The 7,496-nt window shown below is 35.4% G+C and overlaps 4 protein-coding genes across 5 annotated transcripts; 2 read left to right on the forward strand and 2 right to left on the reverse strand.

Moving 5' to 3' along the window:
- The first annotated feature begins 195 nt into the window (after positions 1–195).
- LOC135141061 (trypsin alpha-3-like) lies at positions 196–3,350 on the forward strand. Its single transcript, XM_064071924.1, has 7 exons — positions 196–326; positions 381–414; positions 463–613; positions 684–841; positions 897–983; positions 1,035–1,171; positions 1,223–3,350. Exons 1-7 carry the CDS (start codon positions 264–266, stop codon positions 1,391–1,393), a joined length of 801 nt encoding a protein of 266 aa, XP_063927994.1. The 5' UTR covers positions 196–263; the 3' UTR covers positions 1,394–3,350.
- Positions 1,610–2,835, reverse strand: LOC135141057 (brachyurin-like). Its single transcript, XM_064071915.1, has 6 exons — positions 2,630–2,835; positions 2,430–2,580; positions 2,210–2,376; positions 2,069–2,158; positions 1,876–2,015; positions 1,610–1,824 (listed from the first exon to the last, which is right to left on the reverse strand). The coding sequence occupies exons 1-6, from the start codon at positions 2,712–2,714 to the stop codon at positions 1,654–1,656; spliced, it is 804 nt and encodes a 267-aa protein (XP_063927985.1). The 5' UTR covers positions 2,715–2,835; the 3' UTR covers positions 1,610–1,653.
- Positions 3,135–5,623, reverse strand: LOC135135848 (transmembrane protease serine 9-like). The gene is made up of 11 exons (XM_064064971.1): positions 5,513–5,623; positions 5,317–5,467; positions 5,104–5,270; positions 4,959–5,048; positions 4,764–4,903; positions 4,556–4,717; positions 4,097–4,106; positions 3,894–4,044; positions 3,589–3,845; positions 3,398–3,537; positions 3,135–3,349 (listed from the first exon to the last, which is right to left on the reverse strand). The coding sequence occupies exons 1-11, from the start codon at positions 5,571–5,573 to the stop codon at positions 3,188–3,190; spliced, it is 1,491 nt and encodes a 496-aa protein (XP_063921041.1). The 5' UTR covers positions 5,574–5,623; the 3' UTR covers positions 3,135–3,187.
- Positions 5,624–5,982: 359 nt separating this feature from the next.
- On the forward strand, positions 5,983–7,471 carry LOC135140991 (protein SAAL1). 2 transcript variants are annotated; one of them, XM_064071769.1, is made up of 2 exons: positions 5,983–6,938; positions 7,033–7,193. In XM_064071769.1, exons 1-2 carry the CDS (start codon positions 6,246–6,248, stop codon positions 7,096–7,098), a joined length of 759 nt encoding a protein of 252 aa, XP_063927839.1. In that variant the 5' UTR covers positions 5,983–6,245; the 3' UTR covers positions 7,099–7,193. The 2 variants fall into 2 exon arrangements, with proteins under 2 accessions (XP_063927839.1, XP_063927830.1); XM_064071760.1 differs by having other exon boundaries at positions 5,984–7,471.
- The last annotated feature ends 25 nt before the right edge of the window (positions 7,472–7,496 follow it).

The following is a 7,496-nucleotide window of genomic DNA, read 5'->3' on the forward strand; positions in this document are numbered from 1 at the left end:
TAGCAGAATTTTTATTAATGACAGACCTTTTTATCTACTTTATCGTTTCGCGTAAACAGGAAGTCAACAGTTCATAGAACTTTTCTTAGATTATGCAATCGAAACTTAAAGACACTTGAAGCAAGTCAATTGTTGCAAATTTTTTATCCACTTTTCTGTGTAGATATATTACCGAGAAAACATTCATTGACGCAGTTTGAATTTAATATAAAGTAGTGGTTCTTTCGTACCTGAATCAATGAACGTCTACACGGTCCAACAACATGAAATTCGTCATTGTACTAAGTTTGTGCATTATTTCCATTTGGGGTGTGCCTCTGGCTCAGGTAAGTTGATATTGCTATAATTTTAATCGACTAACATTTTCCTTTTTTCTTTAGAAACGTGATTTTGCAATCAGAAAACATCACAATGGTAAAGTAATTTTTCAAATTTTATGTTAAAATAACAATGCCTTTTTAGATTTACGTATAATAGGTGGTAATGTAGCCACAGCTGGTCAGTTTCCTTGGGATGTAGCAATATTTGTAGAGTCTGAAAGTTCGTCTTTCTTCTGTGGTGGTGCTTTAATTGACCAAAAATGGGTTTTGACTGGGGGACGTTGTGTCTATGGGTATGGAACTTGTCGACAAAAAATCTATTTTTCAGTCTTTTGGTCTTGTAACTCATAGCGTTATTTTCAGAGCGACTAGTTTTGAGCTCCTTTTTGGTACAATTTCGTTAGAAAACGGCGGAATAGTAAGAGAAGCCACCTACTCAGTAACTCATCCTGATTTTAATTTAGAAACTCTTGAAAACGACATTGGTTTGATTCGCATAGACGACAGCATTAATTTAAGTGGTATTTGTGTTTTAATATGTATTCGGTGCAGTATTTTACAGATTTCGTTTCGTAGATAAAATTAAAATTATTCCAATTGCCAATACCAATCTAGAAAGCGACGTAACTGTTACAGCTAGTGGATGGGGAGCTCTTGGCACTTGTAAACATAGTACTACTATTTCGACTGTCTTTATAGTTCTTTGTTTTTTAGCGGGTGGAATAGAAAATAAGTTAAATTACGTCGATTTAAAAACCATTACCAACAATGAGTGTAAGTTTAGTTATGGCGTACTAGTACCCGACCAGATGGTATGTGCTATGGGTAATCGAAATAATGGAATTTGCTCTGTAAGTTGATACCATCGAAAGAAATATTTTGTTACACTATTGTGCCACCAGGGAGACAGCGGCGATCCGTTGATAATGAAAGATTCCAGTGGAAACGCAGTTCATGTTGGTGTTGCTAGTTGGTCTAGCGCTGGAGGGTGCTTAACATCACAACCGTCAACCTATACAAGAACAGCTTCTTACAAGTACTGGATAATAAGTGTAATAGCGGAAAATGTCTAACTTTTCTATTAAAATGTAATAGTATTCACATAACAACATTTCTCAGAACTTAAATTATTTCTAGCAATGGTTTAAGTGACACTTTTTTAATCTACGTAATAAAAATAAAGTAATTATATTAGGTATTATTATCTATAATCCGGTGAGAAATGTGACTACTTAACTAAGAAGACAAGATAAAATCTGAAAGTCTAAAATACATTGAAAATTATGAAATTCGGAAATAATTAGATTGCTTTATTATTTTTCTGATAATGGTATTACATATCTCTTGTAGTATTGACTATCCAGTTATAATAAGCATCCACTCTAGTATACCCAGTTGGATCAAGACTTTCACAACCATTGATACTTATAAAACTGGCAATGGCCACTTGAATGGTGTGATTTCCAACAAGAGCGGCCGTCATCAACGGACTACCAGTATCTCCCTAAAGTTTAAACATTTTGATAGAATTTCACTACTATAAATTTAAACTTACGTAACAAGGTCCCTCATTATAATTGCCTTCCGCACAACACATACTACCCCACAGTTGTTCTCCATAGTAAGTTTGACATGCAGTTTGACCCAGAATAGTCATTTCGACAAAACGAAGTTCATTGACTAAAGCACTGTCATCTACAAAAAATAATGACTATCAACCCAACGAGTAACTGTTCATTTTTATGTACCACTGACTTGCCCCCAACCCGCAGCTTCTACAACTCGACCTTGGTAGATAGGACCCATGCTTGACAACATCCGCACAGGGTGAATATAATCTTTAAGAAAAATAAACTTAAACATGTTGATGCCCAATTATGATGGGTTACCAGTGTAGGTTATGGGAATATTCAACTTGATCAAGCCAATGTCGTGTAGTAGTAGTTGTGGATCAAATCGTGGTTCATAGTAGTATGTTGAAGCGCCTAGAGTTAGTCGATTTTCGTCTTCTCCTTGGAGGAGATTCGAGCCCAACTGTATAATGAAGCTTGTAGCACTAGAAGAATATAAAAGTTTAGTGCTCAGTTAAATATGGTACATTTCTTTTACAGATATACACATTGACCAGCAGTCAGAATCCACTGTTCGTTGAAGAGAGAACCTGAACAAAAATATCGACCATCTTCTGTGTATTTATAAATGGCTGCTAACCACGGGTACTGACCGGCTCTGGCAAGATCTCCTCCGATTATTCTTGGTGCTAAAAATCACACATGATTATAGTAGATCGTAGTTAAGGAAGAAATTACCAGGTTTATCGTCAGGTATTCGCCGAAGATAAGATTTAGTCCATACGGAAGTGGTACACAGTAAAACCAGAACGAGGAACTTCATTTTTGTTACTGTTAGTAGTGAAAGTTCTTGTCGCAGCCTTTTTGAAAATATTTTGCGTCATTTTTATACTTATAAGGATAACGTTGGCATTTATGGGATCTTAGATAAGACATTTAAGTCATTAACGACTACTTAAGTCTGAATGATGGTCGAAAAAATGTCATTGAAACTGATAATTTGGTCTAAAAATGTAACTGTTCTGTAACTAGGTACGTTGGGAACGTTGTCTATTTTTGAAAATCATCATTATCAGCACAATAATACCCAAACATCTGACATCTTTATACAGTTTTGCCTATCTTATCAAGATCGTCAACACCTTGTGACAAAGTGAAAGGGTTTGAAAAATTTAATCTGCAGTATCACAGACGTGTTTAGTTCACCAACACTGAACAATTATGAAAATAAAATAATCAGAGATTTTTATTATTAGCAATTAATAGTTTATTTTCATGAAACAGTACTAAAATTTATCATGATTGCGTTATGTTTAGAATCCAGTCGGTATATACATCGATTCTAGCATATCCCGAAGGGTGTAATTGTTCACAACCTTGTTCACTGTAGAATCCAGACACCCCGACTTGGATGTATTCACCATCTCTAGTGATCACCAAAGGACCTCCAGTATCGCCCTGAAATTACACTTCAGACCAAAAATTTAACTCAAGTGCTAAATTTACCAAACAAATTCCTTCATTATAATTTCCCACGGTGCAAATCATAGTTGACTTTATTTGGTTACCATAAGTTATTTGACACTCAGCATTTGATATGATGGCCACATTGACATAATTAAGACTATTGACTATCCCGGTTTGAGCTGAAAAGTAAACTATGTATATAACAGACTTGACATAGTTTACCCACTTACCATCACTGATTTGTCCCCATCCTGAAGCTATAGCAAGTGCACCTTCAGTAGTTTGCCCCAAACGAGCTAATTGTATTGGTTGAATATAGTCGTTGAACGAAATAGGCATGTGCAGCTTAATAAGCCCTATATCATGTTCCAAACTCATAGGATCAAAGTTTGGAAAGATTTCGTGTGTTGATGTTGCAAGAACTACGCGATTGCTATCCGCTGACTGCAGAGTGGTCGAACCCAAGTGAACCGTATACAGTCTTGCACTATTATAAAAAGGGATTGTATTTTGGAACGACAATTTTGTTACCTACTTGTATAAGCAGTGAGCAGCGCTCAAAATCCATTGATCACTGATCAGTGAACCTCCACAGAAAAATTTCCCGTCGGCGGTGTCAACATAAACTGCAACTTGCCATGGAAACTGTCCAGATCTTGCCAGTTGTCCTCCAACTATACGACTTCCTGAGTGAATCAATTTATTAATTATGATTTAGATAGTGGTTGTCGAAAATACCTATATTAGGCTTGGAGTGCACAAGTGCAACAGATAAACACAAAATTAGAGCAAAATAGTACATTTTTAGGAAGTCTTTGGATCACTGACGAACAAGCTACTTACACATATAATACATATTATATAGTTTTGTTTTTAAACCCACTTATCTTAATCAATGTGCTTAACTTAATTGCAGAATTTCCTCTTTTTAGGTAACTTTACAATATTGATTGCCGCAGTTTTACTAAAGTGCTTATAAATATATTACTTAATGCCATTTATCGTTTACCACATAATTGGGTTATTAAATTGCGTCTACTACTGTTATTTCCGTTCATAAAAAATAAATCCACTGTAGTGCTTAATTCAGAAATTTGGATGTTAAAAATTCTGGACAGAAGTTTTCAAAAATATTATAGTTGCAATTATTTGTAAACAAAAACGACATATTTCAGTTTGAATTCTTTATTTAGTTCAAATATTAGTAACATTTGATATCCACGGGTGATAAATATCAGTTCTTGTGTATCCTGTGGGGTCTGTACTTTCACATCCGTTTTGACTCATAAAACTAGCGATACCAACATGAACCGGGTCTCCATCGCTGTTATATGTGATTAAAGGACCTCCAGTGTCGCCCTTAAAAAAATTTTTAAATGTGTTTACAAAAATATGAATAACTCACAGTGCAAATCCCTTCATTGTAATTACCGACCGCACAAACCATTCCGGCCTTAATCTGACTACCGTAAGTTATTTGGCATTCCGCATTTGAAATTATCACCAAGTCTACGTAGTACAAATTGTTGCTTATACCAGCAGCACCTTAAATATTTGCATCAATCAAAATAATTAATTACTAGAAATATTTTTGTCGTACTGTCGCTAATTTGTCCCCAACCAGTTGTCGTTACGACGTCCCCATCAACAATTTGTCCCATACTTGAAATGTCAATCTTTTGAATATAATCTACAAGTTAAGTTTCGAAGAAAAGTATAATGTTGTAGCTAAAATAACAACTTGCCGGTGAATGTAATGGGCAAATGAAGCATGATAAGTCCAACATCGTTCTCTAGAGTGTTTTGGTTGTATTGTGGATGTGTCACATACGTTGACGATGATAGCAGCACTCGGTTGGCATCGGGCGACAATAGAGTGTTTGAACCCAAATGAATTACAAAGGATTTGCCCCTAAATTTTAAATTGTTTTTGTTGCTGGTTTCCAAGTATAACTTACCCGTAGACACAATGAGCTGCTGTTAAAATCCACTGGTCCGAAATGAGCGCTCCTCCGCAAAAATACTTGCCGGATATGTTGTCCAATTGGATTGCCGCTTGCCAAGGAAACTGACCCGCTCTGGCTATACTTCCACCAATAATACGCGACCCTACAAAAATATGTAGTTAAAACAAAAAAAGGGGGAAATTCATACCCCTAGACGGTGATCCGTTTATTGAATAACTGCATATAAGGGTTAGGAGTAACAGCTTCATTTTTCCTATCTTTTCAAAGCATAGGTACGCAATTATATATGGAAAATTATACCAGCTTATCCATTTTTATTTATGATTAGATGGTATCAAAATGAATTTAATCTTGTTAACGACAAGTCAATAAGTCATTTAATGATTGGGTACTATAAAATATTTAACACTAATTCCGTCGGATAAACCTCAACAAATTTGGTATTAAAACTTAAAGATAAGTTCTAAAATGTGTTGAAATATGTCTGATTTAAATAATATACGAAAACTGATAATCTGCAAATTTAATTGCCGGTAGAAATAAGTTACAATATAAATTTTAGGTCTTCAGTTTTAAATATCAATTGTCTTTGCCATTTCTATTGAAACACCACCTGTTGATTTTGCTTAAAATTTAGCAATTGGTGACAGCTTTCGGTTGATTGACAACGGCTTTTAGTTAGAAAATTGTCTGAATATGAACGTTGCCAAATTTACGATTAACAAGTGGTGTTTCAATAGAAATGGCATAGACTGAATTTCAAAATTAAAGCGACATTATTTTTGACCTTAAGTGTACCCACGATCGTACATTGTGTTTCACACTATACTGACCACTTGACATTGACAAATGACATGATTGTTGTAAACATAACCTATAAAGATATCGAGTTATTATTAAATAATACCAAATAAAACACAATGGAATCAGACGACACCACCTCCCTCGAAGCGACCAACCCCTCAACCAACATAACTGCCGACGAAATTGACGAAGAAACAGCCAAAAAACTCCGTGGAGACGCAATAGGAAACACCATGTATAGCGAAGTCTTCGTTCTAAACACCCTAATTCAATTTTCAGACCTCAAATGGAGCGAAGAAGTTGAAAATAATTTGTGTTTTTTATGGGACATGACTGAAGACACAGACGTTTGCAAGTATTTATTTCAGGCATCGTACCCCAAGTTGGCATGTTCAGCTATCGATAACTACACGGAACCACGTTTCATCGAAATCGTCGTCGGTATTTTCGCAAACTTGCTATGTTCCAAGTGCGAGAAGAACGTGACGGAGGAGGAAATTAAAACTGTTTTAAATTTATTGAGTTCTAATGATCCGTATATTTTAATTCAGGTGATGCGGTTTATTCACGCTGCGTCTTTTTTAGTGGATAAGTGGGAGTTTTTTGAGGAGGAACATTTAGATAGGTTTGATTTTATATTGGCTAGTTCTACAAATAAGGAGCTTTTGGCGATAGCGTTAAAGGCGTTAGTGTCAATCACTGAAGGGATGAAAATAAAGGTGGATATTTTAAAAGGGGGGTTGTTGGGGGCTGTGGTTGCAGGATATAGGACTTTAAGAGATGATTGTGAGGATTTTGAGGTGTTTGAGGTACGAGAAAGACATGCTAATGTCAAACATTTGATTTCTTTTTTGTGCAATCTGTGTGGTTATGTGGATGTTTTAAATAGAAATGAACTTGCAGGAGAAGTTAGTCCGTTGTTACCAGAATTTACCAATGAAGTCGCGCTTTTGTTGCATTGTTATGTGAATGAAGACAATTTGTTACCTATGGATGATGAATTTAGATTTTATATGGAAGGTTTAACTTATATTTATAGAGTTTTAAAAGTAGGTTATCTTTCTGCAGTAGCGAGGGACGTGTACGCAATTTTTGCTATTATTTATAATAAGGACCGTGCTAATTTGGACGTTGTGGCAGAGTTGTTTTGCTATTTTATGGCTGTAGGAGATTTAAAATCGTTTCAGGACGATTTCGAAAATGTGTCTCCAGACGAGGTTAAGGAAATTTTGTCGTATCTCGAGAAACGCAATTTTCAGTTTGAATTTGTCTATATTGATAAGTTAAGGGCGATTTTGAACGAATTGTAACTTATTTTTTGAATATAGATTTGAATTTTGTAGTTGCGTGTTTGTGGCGCTAGTGTA

Source organism: Zophobas morio, unplaced genomic scaffold (assembly GCF_036711695.1).
Source record: "Zophobas morio isolate AGI-343-1 ecotype UQ-CSIRO unplaced genomic scaffold, CSIRO_AGI_Zmor_V1 ptg000004l, whole genome shotgun sequence".
In the NCBI taxonomy this organism is placed as follows: Eukaryota; Metazoa; Arthropoda; class Insecta; order Coleoptera; family Tenebrionidae; genus Zophobas; species Zophobas morio.

Excerpts from the sequence above, each read along its gene's own strand:
- LOC135141057 (XM_064071915.1), bottom strand. The coding sequence starts at position 2,714 with ATGAAGTTCCTCGTTCTGGTTTTACTGTGTACCACTTCCGTATGGACT. Across the intron at positions 2,581-2,629 it reads AATACCTGACGATAAACCTG|CACCAAGAATAATCGGAGGA; the intron begins GTAATTTCTTCC and ends TGTGATTTTTAG. Across the intron at positions 1,825-1,875 it reads ATAATGAGGGACCTTGTTAC|GGAGATACTGGTAGTCCGTT; the intron begins GTAAGTTTAAAT and ends TTTAAACTTTAG.
- LOC135135848 (XM_064064971.1), bottom strand. The coding sequence starts at position 5,573 with ATGAAGCTGTTACTCCTAACCCTTATATGCAGTTATTCAATAAACGGA. Across the intron at positions 5,049-5,103 it reads TTTGCCCATTACATTCACCG|ATTATATTCAAAAGATTGAC; the intron begins GCAAGTTGTTAT and ends CTTAACTTGTAG. Across the intron at positions 3,846-3,893 it reads GCTGCTCACTGCTTATACAA|TGCAAGACTGTATACGGTTC; the intron begins GTAGGTAACAAA and ends TTTTTATAATAG.
- LOC135140991 (XM_064071760.1), top strand. The coding sequence starts at position 6,246 with ATGGAATCAGACGACACCACCTCCCTCGAAGCGACCAACCCCTCAACC.
- LOC135141061 (XM_064071924.1), top strand. The coding sequence starts at position 264 with ATGAAATTCGTCATTGTACTAAGTTTGTGCATTATTTCCATTTGGGGT. Across the intron at positions 614-683 it reads GGGGGACGTTGTGTCTATGG|AGCGACTAGTTTTGAGCTCC; the intron begins GTATGGAACTTG and ends CGTTATTTTCAG. Across the intron at positions 842-896 it reads CGACAGCATTAATTTAAGTG|ATAAAATTAAAATTATTCCA; the intron begins GTATTTGTGTTT and ends TTCGTTTCGTAG.